Below are 16,659 nucleotides of genomic sequence, written 5' to 3'. Positions count from 1 at the left end.
ACTGGTAAAAGGCAGAACAAATTATGTTATGTAAACATAACATAGCTTTTACATTCAAATAGATTCTTGCTATGTACCCCATATTATATTGACTTAGAAAAACCGCAAACTAACATTATCTGTTATACTGTATTTTTATTTATTTTGCTAATTTTTCTCCTATTTTAATTTTGCATTTTTATTTGGTACAGGCTGCACTAACTAGAGTTGTTCTGGCCTTGAATTTGACCCAACTGTAATGGAATGGACTATTACTGCACCATAAGAAATGATAAAAGAGGCAGTTTCATACAACTTATGTGCAATAAGGTGAAAAGAATCAAATTTTTAACATCATAAAGATAAGCAACTTTGAAATTTTTAGGAATTCCGATGACTGCAGTGACCAACTATAATTCTATAAGTTAGTGAAAATGTGGTCCACCTCCTGAATCTTTTTTGCTCAATTATTCGTATTTCCTTTGTTTAACCCTTATCTTCAGTCTTAGAATCAATTATTGGTTCCAAGGCAGAAAAGCCTTAAAGAGTTGGGCAATGGTCCAACTTGCCCAGGGTCAGACAGCAAGGAAGTATCTGAGGCCAGATTTGAATCCAAGCTTCCATCTTTAGGCTTGGCTCTGAAACCACTGAACTACTGTCTAATTATGCATATTTCTTTTTTTTTTTTTTTAATTTTTTATTTTAAACCCTTAACTTCTGTGTATTGGCTCCTAGGCAGAAGAGTGGTAAGGGTAGACAATGGGGGTCAAGTGACATGCCCAAGGTCACACAGCTGGGAAGTGTCTGAGGCCAGACTAGAACCTAGGACCTCCTGTCTCTAGGCCTGACTCTCAATCCACTGGGCTACCCAGCTGCCCCCTCTATGTGACAATTTCTATAGCAGAAAGCATCTGTATTTTCACAACCCTTTATGGCTCTTCTCCCATTAGGAGTTCGGTACTAGAACCGGATTCCTGGCTCTTCAGGAAATCTGAATCAGATGGAAATCTATTCTATTAAAAAACTATACATTTCTTCTTTTAGGATAGTTTATTAAAATTAATTGGATTGTCATGCCTTATATTCATATATTAGCAGAATGTACAAATAACAGACTTCTTCAAACATAGAGTTGAATTAATTTTATTTAAATAAGGATAAGGCTACTTAAAAGAATCTTTACATACAAAAAATGTACATTACAATATTAAACTTTCCTGTACTGAAGTACAAAACCTTCACAAGTGTTTAGTAAAAGAGCACACTTTTTAAAAAAGAACATTTTGACCATTTTACAGCATCTAAATGTAATTGAAAATCCACAATAGTGAAGGGAAGCTAATACATATTTATGACAATCTATTGGTAATTTTACTTAATGTAAACTTTTAAAAAGGTGATTGCTACTTCGTGAGCTTTCAGATCACGTTTAGGACCCTCTTCCACAGCTTAAGTCAAGGAAAATATAACTCCAAGAGTGCACTGTGAAGAGCTTCAATAATGGCATACAGAACATGGTCATGATATTAGCTGAGCCAGCTTTTCCTAGTGCCTAGTAAGTTTGTAGGTTTTAATATGAAATTTTTAAATGGTAAATTACTTTTCAGACCACAGTGATGCTACTTAGTACTCTGTAGTTAAAAGGAGCCTTGTGGCTCTAAAGGGAAAGCAGCACCCAGGTCTTAGAGAGAAGGCAGAAGCAAGTAATCTCTTCTGCTTTCAAAGTCATCTATAAACCAAAATAATGCCCATGGGTGCCATTGGCAAGCCTCAAGCTTAGGCAGTGGAGAAAGGGGGAAAAATAGACAAAAAAAGGAAAGAGTAAGGAAAAAGGAATTCTAAAAATATCAAAGAAAATGGTATATATCATATGGTGGGAGAAGGAAGTGACACAATGCCACTAAAATTTCATCAAGCCACATAGTGACAACAATACCATATTGCCTACTTCTACATTAAGAGAATCTGGCTCCTGTAGATGGTAGAATTAGATACTACAACCTGGACTTGACAAAATGTTAGTGAACAAAGGAATATCCAGAACGAAGTTCTTCTAATTTCAAACCAAGTTCTTCCAAAGTCCTTTAAAACCATCATAGAGACATAAACACAATACACAAAAATTTAAAACATTGAGCTTCCAACACTTTTACTCCCCAAGCCTGTCTTTAACATGCATTATTATGTGGAGAAAGGTTTTTCTTGGGTTAAGAGAAAATGCATCTGTCTCGAGAAGATGCTCATATTATATACGTACGTGGCATGGCACTCTTCTATTCTGACTTCTCCACAATGTTTCAAACAGAAAAAATAGTTTAATAATGTGCTGCCATATGTGCATTTACTCTGAATGACCATAATATAAACTTCAATTTGAAGCAATGGTGTTACACAGTTCAGCTGTTATTACCAACTTAACCTGTATGTTAAACACACAAATAAGAAATTAATTTTATTGAGTAATAAAAGCAATTACAATGTTTCCATTGACTAAGAATTGCCAATAGGATAATTTTCACTTAACTGAGAGAAATGGAAATGAAAGCTAAGTGTGACTATGCAAAATATAATCTATCATACTACCCCAAATTTGCAATTGTGTAAATACTCAGAACACATACATTTATGACTGTAGTTGCCCTCCAAGATCATATAAACCAGCCCTGCAGATAACCACATATCCCCAAATCATCAACAATATGATGTTTTGAAAAAAAAAATCATGGGCTGGAATTTAATAAAATATTTATCCACAAAGCTAAATTATAGTTTGTAAGAAGGACTAAATTCAAGCAAACAAGCTCAGCATCAAAAAGTAAAGAAACTACTCTATAAAAAGTTGGAAAAATCCTACCCCAAGTTGAAGGTCAACCATACAGGTACTTTACGTAATCAATGAGTTTAAGAAAAGTTGAATGTAAAGCATATTAATGTAAAGTGATTCCTTTACCACTGGCCCACTGCAAAAACAGAGATCCATACCCACTGAAACAAAATACTGAATAAATTAAAATGTTTTGGTTATTAAAGTTAGGATGATGGCCACTTGCATAACCAGCACGAGTTCAATCAGGCAGTTCATATTTCCTCTGTAGCAATTTTCTAGCTCCAAAAATCTTTTCTTCTGCTCATTCCAGACCATTTCCCCTTGCTTCTATCCATTCAATTAATACAACTTTCTTTCTTACCTGGAAGTAACTAAACAGCCTAGACAGTAAGGGTTGCCTGCAGTAGCACACACTGTCAACAGCTGCTACTATTTTAACAGACCTTTAGGTTAAATACAACGAGCAGATCATTTCTGTATGATCAGAATTTCTTTAACCTCAAATTAATATACAGTGAGGGATATCTGTATTTTCAGGTACAAGATCATGACAATAGATCAAAGAGTGAGATATAAATTCTCACAGTGGGTAAATTTTTAAATTGAACGTCATTATACCCAATAAATTCATAACTAAACCAGTCTTCCATTATTACCAGTTCCATCAATGAAAGTAGCAGTAGCTGCTTCTCTTTGTTACCTGTGACTAGAGGAAACCATAAATGAAGCAGCAGCGTACAGGTAAATTCTGATTATGTTTAAGAAGCATGTTATGAATGCATGTTACTTGATGATCTCTCGGGAATTAGTTTAATAATATTTGCTGATACATCTATATAACAAACATTCTTCCACTGAGCACATACTGATGGAGAAAACCCACCAACTGGCTACAACAGAAACTGAGAGATTTAGATTTAAAACGGAAATTTAGAAAATTGTCACATACTCTGAAGATGTCTGGTGAAAATTATTTCTATGCTGAATCAGAAAGCTTAATATTAAACTTGCAAACAGCCATTTGGCCAAGGTGATTAATGACATATTCAGGTCTTTAGCAAAAAATACTGATTTTTAACTATTTGACTACAGTGTGTGAGAGGCAAGGATTAAAAAGAAAAAAATGTTTAAGGGGAAGGTAAATTTTTGGAACTTATCTTCAAGGCTGTCTTAAACCTTTTAAGAAAATTCCACAGCAGTCAGAACCCCTGTAAATATAGTACTTAAACTGGTCAATAAATGTGACCTTTTCTGGAATCTATGGTTAGAAGATATATTTACATTTTGGGGAACCCCACTCATTCACGGCCATGTAACATGTTGGATCTTCCTCTTTGCTTCTGTGGGCTTTAATTCACTCTGAAAAGAAAGATGGTTAAATAAATGATTAAATGCATTTCAACAAAAAACAAGATATTATATATCACAGTCTGAGGTTTACAAGGATGGTGCTACAGTAGATCACTGCTGCCATCTGGTGGAAATACATTTTATATCCTGTCCAACAAAATAAACGCCACAGATACTGGAAAAACAGAACAGAATTGACTATCCAAAAAACTGAAATTTTAACAGCAAATTCTAATTTAAGGAGAGGCGGTGTAGTGTATAGAAAGCAAGCCTCAGTGTCAGACAACCTGGTTGCAAGCCCTGCTTTACGGCCCTGGGTAAATCGTATAATTTCTGTGCCCCACATAACAGTCTAAGATTATAAGCTGTTAAATACTGGTGGGGAGTTTCCTCACCAGAAGCTCCCTATACCCTGGTCCAGAAACTACCCTCCCACCCCAAAAAGAAAAAAGCACATGGGAGACATGCATGCTAGTATCTCTAGTGGGTGTAAAAATGTTATCTATACTACTTAAATCATCATTTAATCCACAATGCTGGTAGCGGGTTTCTTGCCTATTTTTGAGTTTTACAGGTCTCATTTACTAAGATTTATGCTCTTTTATTTGCCTATTTTTGAGTTTTACAGGTCTCATTTACTAACAAGATTTATGCTCTTTTATTCGTAGTATTTCAAGTTATGATCTCCATGTGCTCTCTCCCCCCTCAAAAAACCTACCCCCCCCAAAGGGATTTCTAGACCTCTTACTTCTCTGAAAAAATAAGGAAGACCCTCTCCCTCATCTAAATGCATGTGTCTTACAAAATAAAAAATTATACAACAGTTAGTTGTGAAGAATATTATAAAACTCCCATAAGCCCAATGAGAAACAAGTCAGGAAAAATGAACTAATCTACATTCTCCTTTGCTTTAAAAGTTAATTCATTGTAAGAATAGTGAATACACACACATACACATAGGCATCACAAAATAAACTCTTCTTAAAAGGAACTACCTAGCTATCTAACCCAGCTCAAAACACTCACTGAACAGATTAAAACTTCTACCAGATGCCTTAATTACACTACTTAGGCAATTTTGTCAACTTATGAAAGTTCCAAGCATTCAAATGTTAAATATTAATTGAATACAGCATAACACTGAATTCTCTAAACAGTCCTCCAAAAAAGGGGAGTTCGTACAGCAACTCTTTACCAGTAAAAACAAATGAAATTATAATTAAAAGTAGAATGTGTTTTTATGACTTAAAATTGTTCATGTAAAGCCACATTATAAATGGATACAGAAATGAAGGAGATTTTTTTTAACAGATTAAGACTGGTTATTTTTCAGTCCTTCAAACCTCAAAGTATACAAAAATGAAAAGGAAAAAGGACCATTAATAGATTCAAGATGAACAAGTGAAAACTCAAGTTCACCACGCACTTTTCCGGCCCCTTATTTAGTATTAAAACCATCATATACCTACCACTGATTCTGCTTCTTCTTTTGGAGCAGTTCTCTTTAATTTCACAACAGTAGTTCCCCCAACAGGAGATAACGGTGGTGATTTTACATTGGCCGGTGTACTCCTACTAGTCATTAACACATGGTTCTGTTTAGTGTCATTATTGCTTTCCACTTTAACGTCTGTAGGCAAGGTAGAAGGCAGAATAAGGGAGGAAGTGTTTGAATGTGGTAACTTCCTAAAGGTATTGTTAGTAACGCCTACTGATGGAGGAGGTTTTAGCCGATCATTTGTTCCATTTTCAGTCTTTCTCACTTTTATGCTTGTACTTGTTGAATTTCCATCAAAGACAATGAGGGGTCTTTTCCGTAAACTTTCCATACTCATATCCCTGAAAAATAAAGACAACTTTTAACTCCTGAAAAATATAATCTGGACTAGTAAACCAGTTAAATGAAATTCAAATACAAGATAAGCTATTCTGTTTTTCAAAGGGGGAGGAAAAGCTATGACAGAGAATTTGTAAAAGTATACCTAATTAGTACTAACAACCAGGTTTATAGTTGCAAAATATAGGAAAATAATTATCAGTTAATTTATCCTAATGTTTTATACATACATGAGCAACACATTGAAACTCAGCTTTAAACATGCATTCAAGGTAGAAGAGCAGTTGTTTTATGAAAGTCTACAAGAACAAACTTTTTCCAAAAATGTAAATAGCTGACACCCTCCTAATTCTTTAGAAATACCTATTTCCTTGCTATTGTTGCCTTTGCCTTGAGTAGCAGTTTAGACTGGATAACAAGTTAGAAGATTGGATTAAATCTTTGACATGTTAATAACATCAATGGTCAATGTACCATAATAATTCCAAAGGTACTTTGGATATTTGCTGTAAAGTCCTTTTTTTTTTTTTAAACCTTTACTTTTTGTCTTAAGGATAACTCTTAAGACAGAAGAGCAAGGGCTAGGCCAACAAGGTTAAGTGACTTGCCCAAAGTCACAAAACTAGGAAGTATCTGAGGTCAAATTTGAACCCAGATCTTCTCAACTCCAAGATATCGCTTTAGCCTCTCAACTGTGCCACCTAACTGCCATTGTGAAGTCTTATAAGTGCCACTTCATTCAGTTATTGAAAATACTTTATCACTGGCAACCAATTTAAACTTTCAATCAAAATGAATAACTGATGAGATTCATTTGTGTATCCAATACTATAAAAAAGCACCTAAACTTATGGAGTAGATCAGTTTCTGAAAAAGTGGTAAGTCAGTTCACTTTAATTAATCAAATAATTTTAAATGCATGAGAGGGAGCTTGATGAAGGGAAACTATATGTGATATCTTTCATAAATCAAAATCATCGTCTACTTTGTGTGCAAATCAGCTGTTTTGTGCCAAATGTCCTCAAGTACAGGTATGTTTATCATTAAATTTTTGCTCAAAAAACAAAACAAAACAAAACAAAACAACCTGGACCAATCTTTTGAGGACTGTCATATAATAAAATTACAAAAAGCAACTACAGCAGAGGTAAGTATAGTCTTTTCTTTGACAACCCTAAAGAGACTGCCACAGTATAGTTACAGATTACTAGAAACAAATAGCAACACATAAACTGTTTTATCACATAACCTCTAAGACAAAGGGTGGTATAATTTGAGTTCAAATGGAGTGTTCACCATAAGGCAAAACAATAGGCTTTACAGTCACAGGCCCAACTATAATAGGTAGTTAGGTTTATGCAATAGTATTTTTCAACCAATCTGACACTGAGAGATAATGACAACAATAGAATATTATATCTATATATTTCAATCCTTACCTTTCATCTTAAAATGAATACTGTGTATTGATTCCAAGGTAGAAGAACATTAAGGAATAGGTAATGGGGGCTAAGTGACACAGCTAGGAGTGGCTGAAGTCAACATTTGAACCCAGGACCTCCCTTCTCTAGGCTTGGCCCTCAATACACTGAGCGACCCAGCTGCCCCAAGAATATTCAATAACAATACATTAACAATTTGATTGGATTTTGTATATGAAGATGACTGGTAACACACTGTCTTCCAACAGTAGTAATGAACTTCCTGCTCATCCATCTACTTTCCCCCTCTCTAGACCTGTGATGTTGTGACCAATGGTATCGATCAGTGAGATGCCTACATAGGATTACTTGTGTGGTCTGTAAGCTAAGGAAAAGAGCAAAACTTCCTAACTCATACCAGGATGGAACCAACAATGATGGTCTCTTCAACAGGATACTCTAATGAAATGAATCAATGACACTATCCTTGAAACATCAAAGTACTAGAACTGAAGAAGAATCCAATTCCTCCTTTCCTGAATTAGGCACATGATAAGACAAGTGCCAAAAATGTTGTCCGTACAAAAAGACATAGCAGAGAGTGTTTGAAGGACTCCTATGGTTTGCAATCATCTCTTATATAATTCCTACCAATTTGGAAGTGATTTTGATAAAAACACACAGAACAAGGATAGAAAGTCAGTAAAATGAAAAGATGAGCCCAATCCTAGAGCCTGTTTTTCCAATGCCCAGCTTATCAGCAAACTGACTCTGACAACCTAAGAATCACAGAATCTTAAGAGGCAGAAAGGACTTGTCCACATTGTACCTCAACAAGAACATCCACTAAAACAATAAGACAAATGGTCATGCAAACCCTCACCTGAAAAAACCTCTAGTGAAAAGACAACCATAATCTTTGGAGGCAGTCCTAAATATTAGAAGTTTTCTCTTATATTGAGCCTATGGCTTTCTCTGCAACTTTTATTCATTGTTCCTAGTAGTCATCTGGAATAAAGCAAAATTGGTCAATTATCTCTTTTCTACATAACATCCCTTCAAAAACTTAAAGACAGCTGATGGTTTCTCCTCACACTCTACTACCAAGTTTTCTCTTCTCTCGGCTGTTGATGTGGAGTTTAAAAGCCCCCAAACTTGTAGCCTAGAAAGATTTAATGAACCCCAGTTTACTTAGCTTAAAGGTGAAAGCCCCACATTTGACTTTATCACAGGAGAGTTCCTCCCTGAGGGAAGAGTCTAACTTCACTAGTCTCAGACTAACAAAAGACCTTATTTTGAGTTTGAGTGGCAATGGCTGATCCCATCAGGTGGGGCCAAACCCAAGCCAAGTGACTCTTTAGTGCAGTAGGCAGCTCAGTCTCAGTCTCCTAAGCTAAAGATCCTGAGTTCAATCCTACAGAAGGAGGGTGTAATACAGTGGGAGAGGCTTCTGGAGAAGAGTCCTTCTACTGGTTTTTCTATGGCAGTTCCCAGTCCTCTAAACAGTTCGCTTACCCTCCTCTAGGCAAGATTTCAGCCTACAAATATCCTTCCTAAAAAGAAGCCCACAAAACTGAAAATAATATTCTGGCTATGGTCTGACCAAAGCAGTCTTTCTTGGACACTGTACTTTTCTTAATGAAACCCAAGATACTATTAGCTTTAGCTTTCATGTCATACTTTTGGCTCATAATTGAACTTGTAAGCACTAAATCCTTCAGATAATTTTCACACTAATTGACGTTAAGCAACATGTCTTCCATTCTATAAAATTCCAATCCTCCAGTCCTGAAAGAAGTCATTAGAATACATACTATTTATCTTTACATCTTACATTTTTATAATGACCTTAAATGTTTTTGAGGGTGCAAATTACATGAAATTAAAACCAGAAGCACTACAAAAGTACCTTTTATGCTCATTTTTCAATTCATTTTGCCCTCTTTTCTTTTCCATCATTTTCCCCCATCTACTTTTTGGTAATTCCCTTTGAGGCAATGGTATGGCATGTTGAACATAGATATTGGTAAGGTCATCTTTGTTGATCTTTATTTCCTCTTCAACAACTATATTCTTCTGTGGAAAAGAGAACAAGAATGTTTTCAAAATGTTAACAAGATAAGGAAATACGTTTTTAGACCACTGTCATAATCTACAAGCTCCTTCTCCCCTCAGCCAAAAAAAGTCTAATAATAACCAAGGAAAGAGACAAGATACACAAAGTGAAGAAATACAAGAAGCATTGTAACAGTATCAAGTTCTGCAAAAAGTAGTTACAGCTAAAACCTAGACTACTTTTATGTAGAAAAAGGCTACTCATATTACTACAACACATTGGTCATTTCAGTCACACACAGTAGTATATAATTTAACTATCAAGATTAAAAATTAACATCTACCACATCCTCCCAAAAAACTTTCCTTATTGCTACCCGAGGTTCAATTCTGTTAGGGAACCAATGGTCTGACCTAGCATGGCATTTGTGCTACCTTCTAAAAGCATTATTCCTTATATATGACTTCCTTACATCAATGTCACCTGCAGAGAGTAGTGGAATCAAAAGCTATACATTTTCAAAACAGCTATTTCTGAGGCTGGCAATATCATGCCATTAGAGCAATCTGCTCTGTATCAATTACTTCTTTTCTGCTTTTTCCCACCCATCATGCACACATCCCAATGATGCCTCTCTTGTCACCTCATTCCCTTTCACACTTAACTCTTCTCGAAAGCAAAAGACAAACTATAACTTTCCCTGCTTATCAATGGAATAGAAATCTTGTATTACTTCCACCTAATTCTCAATCCATTTATAGGTCTCAAGGGACAGTTAGAGGAAGAAAAAGTGTAAGCCATCAATCAGCAAAGTGCCTACCAAGTACCAGACACCTTGCTAAGCACAGGGGGCTGAAGGCACAAAGAATGAAACAAGCCCTCCTTCACTCAAACTTACAAACCCTGTGATCTATAATAATACATATTTTAGATGACATTGCAATATCGAAACTGAAAAACATCCATTCGTGAGGTTGATATGCCTATTCCTTCGTGGCTGATAAAAGAATAGAGGCTGAATAGAAAATTAAGTGGGATTCTACCTATAGTTCTTTCCAAAAACACCAGAAAGCACATTAATATCTTTTAGTACAATAATCCAAAAGTACCATCTACTCCTAACATACAACTTGCTATTTCTCCAAAGAAAACACAAACTGTTTGTCTCTATTTCCCTCTGTGTTGAATCACAACTTCCTTACAAATTTAAATTCTTTATCAACTTTAAAACAATTTTTAAAAAACCTCAGATCTTCATTAGGAAATATATCATTAGATAACATAAACATAAAACCACAATATACAAAATCTTCAGGGTTACAAAGTGTTTTTTACAAACATTCAGCAAGTCTATCAGGGTAGTTTGGTAATGCAAATATATTACCACCTTATTTATCTAAGATGAAAGTGAAACAAAGAGATGCCAAATGACTTACCTAGTTTCAGAGCTAGTTAATTGGCAGAATAAATTCAGTACTTTTTTCCTTACAACATTCTGCCTATTTTAACTTAATAGTCCATATAATTGAGTAGAATAAAAAGAAACATGGGAAATTACCTCAGCCAATCAATAAAAATTTAAGTATGAGGAACTATATACCAAGGGCTGGGGATATAACGAAAGGCAAAAAGACAGTCCCCTCTAGGACCTGAGGGGCTCACAGTCGAACTGGAAAGAAATAATGCAAACAAGCTACAAAGAAGCGATACACAAGATAAATTGCAAATAATCAACAGAGTTAGAAAGATCCTAAAATTAAGAGGGCCACAAGAGGCGAGGAAGGTGGGTGGGTTATCCAAGGACAGACTCCTTCCTGGTGGTTTTCAAGCATCCTCCCCTTTACTACTCCTAGTTTTTCGTCTTCCTCACTTCCTCCCTCTGTCCCGGCTCCTATTCTTCCTTTCTCCTCCTTTCCTTCCGTGAAGCAACATGTTGCAAAAAAATATGTGCAGGAATTAAAAGTCAGAATACAGGACTATTACTTACCGGCCCTGCGTAAATCCCTTTAAGACCCTAAGTCTCAGTTTCTTCACTTGACTGGCATCAACTACCTCCAGGGCTTGTTTAGAGGAAGGGCCACAGAAAGGTGGGCGCTTATCATTATGGTAATTCCCTACTTCCATCCTCACCTAACGAGTCTATTTCCCCCAGCCTGCCCTGGCCTCGGCAGTTAGCACCTGGAGGCTCAGGTGGAAAGAATGATTGGGAAGAGGCCCGCACCCTCTCGCCATTCAGAAAACCATTTCAGACGCCGGGGGGTGTGGCAAGCGGGCGCCAGGCAAGCCTCGGGGGAGGACGTAGGAACCTCCCTCCTTCGCTGACCGGGGCTCCCGGGACTGGCTGCGATCGCCCCTACGACCGGTTCCGAGGGACAGCGTCGCGGCGGCCAGGGGGCGGAGGACCCCACTCCCGGGCCGGGCCCATCTCCCTGGTCTGGCCGGAGGGCGCCTCACCTGCTCCAGCGTGAGCAGCAGGAACTCTTGGGACAGCAGTTCTGGGTGCAGGAGCATCTCCGAGCCTGGGCAACCGCGACCTCCCGCATCCCCAGCCATGGTCGTCTCCTGGAGACCCCGGCCGGCCACCCACAATGCCTGGCGAGGGAGCCCCGGCGGGAAGTGACGTAATAGGGGGCGGGGACAGGGAGGGTTGGTTCCGTACGTGAGTCTCGCTCCGCCCACTCCCCTTCACCTGGGGATGACCCTTCTGCTGGGAGGTTTTATCTTTATTGGGGCAGGCCTGAAGCCCTGCACCCCTTTTCCCAGGGGCAGCTTTTGTGCAAGACAGTCTTCTGGTTCAGTTGGAAACTTGCCACGTTAATCCTATATAATACATCATGGTGCCTTCAGGGGCAAAAAAGCAAGAAGTAAAAACACTCATGAGAGAGACACCCCTCCTCCACCAAGGGAGAAAAGAATGAAAAGAACTGAATGTGAGATAATTGGCTGCGTTTTCTGTGATGTCAGAATAGTCTCAGGGAACCATAGGTTCCTAGAGCACGTGGCAAGCATTTAATATATACTTATTGGATAAATGTCTATGCTGTGTGTCAAGGCATGTGTTTCTTCATCTTCCCAGTTGGGAGCCAGAGTCAAAGTATTTCTGCATAATCAAGGAGATTATTGATTTCAAGCTAAAAAGGGCCTTTGAGGTCTAGTTCTAATTCTCATCTTTTATAAATGAGAGAATAGAACAGAGAGGTTAGGTAACTTAGCTAAAGCCACTCAATAATAAGTAGCAGAACTGGGATTTGACCCTAAATCCTCAGATTCCAAATCCTTTTTCTGATACCAAAATGATAGTTGCCTTTAAGAGATCTGAGTTTTAAGCTAACACTACAATCACAAACTAGTTCCTTAGATGAAAGTCGGTAGAGTTCTGAAGAGATATTCATTTCTCTAGATGCCCAGAAAGGGTAGGACATGAAACTGGCCTTGAAGGCTGCATAGTAACAACTTCCCTAAGGGCAACATTAAACTGTTGTGAATATCAAATGAGATAACCTTTGTAAATTACAAAGCTGTAAGAGACAAGCAAACTGTTATTATCATAATGTGAATTACCAGCATAGGCACATGGAAGATAAGCTGCCAGTAGGAATTCCCCCCCAAAAAAGGACATGTTAAAGACTTTTAAGCTGAAAATAAATATAGTCTACTACCTCTTTGAGAAGGGAATTAATGGGAATTGAGTGGGCTCAGAATAATAACTTTATAAAACTTTACAAAGTTTAGTTCATATACAAATTTATTTCTTATCTTTCTTGATGTCACCTACATGTCTTATCAGCATTTCAAATTCAACATACACAAAACAGAATTCATTATCTTTTGCTCCAAACCCTCTCATATTTTCCTTGCTTCCCTATTTCTCTTAAAGGTACCAGGGTCCTTCCAAATCACTCCCATTCACAATCTTGAGAAAGAGCCTCAACTCTTTTCTTTCTTATACCTTATTCAATCAGTAGCCAAATCTTGTTTATCCTATGTCCCAAACATATCTCATAGCAGTTAATTCTCTCTGCTTACCTATAACTACTGATTTAAATCAGGTTTCCATCATTTTTGCCTAGACTATTGTAATAGCCCTCTAATTAGTCTCCATGCATATGATGGAGGTGGACAGTGGGCAGTGATGGGCAGTGATAGAAGCTAACCGCTCAGGTTCTGAAATCTTGCATTTCTTACTACTTAACACTAGTTAAGTATAAATTACAAAATATTATTATATTACTATATTATTAATAAATTAACCATTCTGTATTATTAATCAGTAATCATGGTTCTGTGCTATTCTGTTCTATACACCAACTTTGTACTGTTGTATATTACGAATCACCTATATGGTTCTTTATCTTTGTTCTGAACATTTAGGCATTATTAATCATCTATAGTGGTCATCTATTGTATTATATCCTCCCTATGTTCCCCTCTTTGATGAAGGAATTTCAGAAGGGTAGTAAGATATCACCTATATTGACAAATTATAGTGTAAAGGAGGAAAAATTATGATTGGAATAAATATTCAAAGGGGTGGTCACCAGGAATTGAATAAATGTCAATTCCAAATGATTTTTTAGCAATTTATTTATAAAATATAGGAGAGAGTGAAAGTAGAGAAATGAGAATAGGGCAGAGTAAGAGATCTAGCTTAATGAACTAGATTATGTGTTCAAGTCCTGGCTTTACTCTGGCAGGGCTCCAGAGGCCCCAACCAGAGAGCCTAAAAGTCAATTAACAGGGATTTTAGCTATAAGGCCTCCTCCCAATCAAGGGGCCCCTCTGGAGGCTTGCACCTCCAAGGGAGCTAAGGAAAGGGAGTCAGCCTTTTTTCATTCAACCATGAGGTAATTCAAGGGGAGAGATTTAAGAACAGTCTAACCAAGTCCGAGGTCTGAGCCAGAGCTCCTTCAGGTCCAGTTCAAGGCCAAAGAGAGAGAGCCCCAGAAGTTCTCACAATTTATAAAGACCATTTCTTTTGTCACTTCCTGTGCATGCCTTCCTTCCATTTCACATGTACCAATTACAACAAAGGCTTTGCTTAGGACTGCCCAGGAGGCAGTCATTCAATTCTGATTAGTCACCCACTCTTGAACATATTGAACCTGTGCATGCTCCTTATTCCCTTTCTGGCATCCTCAAGTTAACCTACAATGCAGCAGACCCCAAAACTCACCTCTACCTGGATTTGGACCCATCTTCCCAATGTCCATTTTCCAGGGTTTTCAGCCTGTAAGGCTTGGTAATACCCAGGAGTGGGCTATTCTGGGAAAAGATGGAGATTTCCCTGGAATGGGAGTTAACAAGCCCTTAGAGTAGACCCTCAATAAAAATCAAACTCTGATCCAAAGCTTAGGCTACTCCATCAGTCCCAAGGCTATTCTATTGGCCTCTGGGCCATTTCACCAGTCTAGCCTATTATACTATCTTAAAAACCTCTTCTTTAAATAAAATTCTTTCAAATCTCTTGTAATCTCTTGTAATGATTAAAAAATGATAAAGGCTGATATTATGAGGAAAACTAATATTTTATTTAGGCCCATGTTGACAGAATAAAATCGGACCACATGCCTGGCTAAGATCTATTCAAACTCCTCACCAGTCCATACCTCCTATCATCTTGTCTGCTTCTTACAAAAGAGCTAGCCCAAACTCCACCCCTAATTTTAAGTCAGGCTCTACATTGATTACCATTGTCACATCCAAAACCGGAAACCCATTGGATCACGGAAAATGTAGTCTCAAAGTCCCCCACATGTCCACAGGAAGTTTGTCATATCTTGAGGCTTAATACTTCTAAATAGAACCCCAGAAATTCTAAATAACACACTCTGGATTGAACAGTTTTGAACCTCCCTTTCTTAGGGTAAGACCCAGTTACAAACTTGGGTGTGTTTTCCCACAACATACACAATCTCTTCCTCTCCAAATCATTCTCTGCACAGCTTCCAAATTGATTTTCCTAAAGCAGAGACCATGTCACTCCTCTGTTTAAAAAGCTTCAGTGGCTCCTAATTGCCTTAAAAAAGAAAATGAAACTCCTTTTTGGCATTTAAAACCCTTTACAATACAGCTACAATATATATATTTTAAGCTCATTATCCATTATCATGACTCATATATACTCTCTGTTTCAAACAAGGATATTTACTTTTCCACATACATGACATTTCTCACTTGCCTATCTTTGCATAGACTGTCCTTCACACCTGGAATATCCCCCACTTCTGTCTCCTTGAGCCCCCCATTCTGTTCCAGGTTCATTTCAAATACAACCTCATATAAGAGGCCTTTCTTATAGTAGTAAATCACAAAGATTAAATACTATGAGCAGAGTAGGTTTATTCCAGAAATTCAGGGTTGGTTCAATATTAGGACAACAATAAGCATAATTTATCATATTAATAAAAATCAACAAAATCATCAAGAGGCAGAAAAAGCTTTTGACAAAATATGATACCAGAAACTTATCGACAATCAGCAGCTTCACGAAAGTTCCTAGTGGGTAGAACACTCAGAAAGGGGAACCAGGGACTGAGAGAAAGAAAAATGGGTTGGGAGTTTAAGTCTAAGGGAAAGAGAGCATAAGACAAAAATAAAGACACAAAGACAAAGAAAGTTCTGACTTGAAGTAGTGTGACAGCAAGTTAGCTCTGGCAGGATAGAGCTGGTGGTCTAGAGCTCTGATGGTGAAGAGCTTAACCCTTAACCAACAAATGATGTTCCAGGTCCTAAGACAATAGATATGGCAAAAGCCCAGATTGGGAGTTCATTATGGCCTAAGGCATCAAAGCTGGTTTGATACAGTTGTTAATTGTTGTTGGCAAAACAAGGAGACTGAGATAACTGACCAGTCTTCAGGAGTATAGCCTTAGGGAAGGGCAAGGAATTTGACAAGGTTAAGGTTCAATTTAACTCCAGGTTACAGAAACCAATCATAAGAATCAGCTTTTTCAGGAATAAATTCAGTTTCCCTTTAAATGATAAGTACTATTTAAAATCAAGAATCAGAATTATCTATAATGGGATAAGTAGGATCTAGGGTGAAGAAAGAATATCTATTATCATCATTGCTATTTAATATCATACTATAGATACTAACAATATTGAAGGAATAAGCATAGACAAAGAAAACACAAAACATCAATTTTTTCAGATGATATGATGTTTTACTTAAAGAATGTTAGAGCAT

General features: G+C 37.3%; 1 protein-coding gene across 2 annotated transcripts; it reads right to left on the bottom strand.

The window, feature by feature from the left end:
* Window positions 1-3,620: 3,620 nt before the first annotated feature.
* Window positions 3,621-12,040, bottom strand: C3H2orf49 (chromosome 3 C2orf49 homolog). 2 transcript variants are annotated; one of them, XM_044667058.1, is made up of 5 exons: window positions 11,925-12,040; window positions 9,324-9,490; window positions 5,869-5,995; window positions 5,626-5,751; window positions 3,621-4,165 (listed from the first exon to the last, which is right to left on the bottom strand). In XM_044667058.1, the coding sequence occupies exons 1-5, from the start codon at window positions 12,021-12,023 to the stop codon at window positions 4,109-4,111; spliced, it is 576 nt and encodes a 191-aa protein (XP_044522993.1). In that variant the 5' UTR covers window positions 12,024-12,040; the 3' UTR covers window positions 3,621-4,108. The 2 variants fall into 2 exon arrangements, with proteins under 2 accessions (XP_044522993.1, XP_044522992.1); XM_044667057.1 differs by having other exon boundaries at window positions 5,626-5,995.
* Between the last annotated feature and the right edge of the window lie 4,619 nt (window positions 12,041-16,659).

This window comes from Gracilinanus agilis, chromosome 3 (genome assembly GCF_016433145.1).
Source record: "Gracilinanus agilis isolate LMUSP501 chromosome 3, AgileGrace, whole genome shotgun sequence".
Lineage (NCBI taxonomy): Eukaryota > Metazoa > Chordata > Mammalia > Didelphimorphia > Didelphidae > Gracilinanus > Gracilinanus agilis.
The sequence above is the reverse complement of the archived record's forward strand: the minus strand, read 5'-3'. Positions and strand labels throughout refer to the sequence as shown.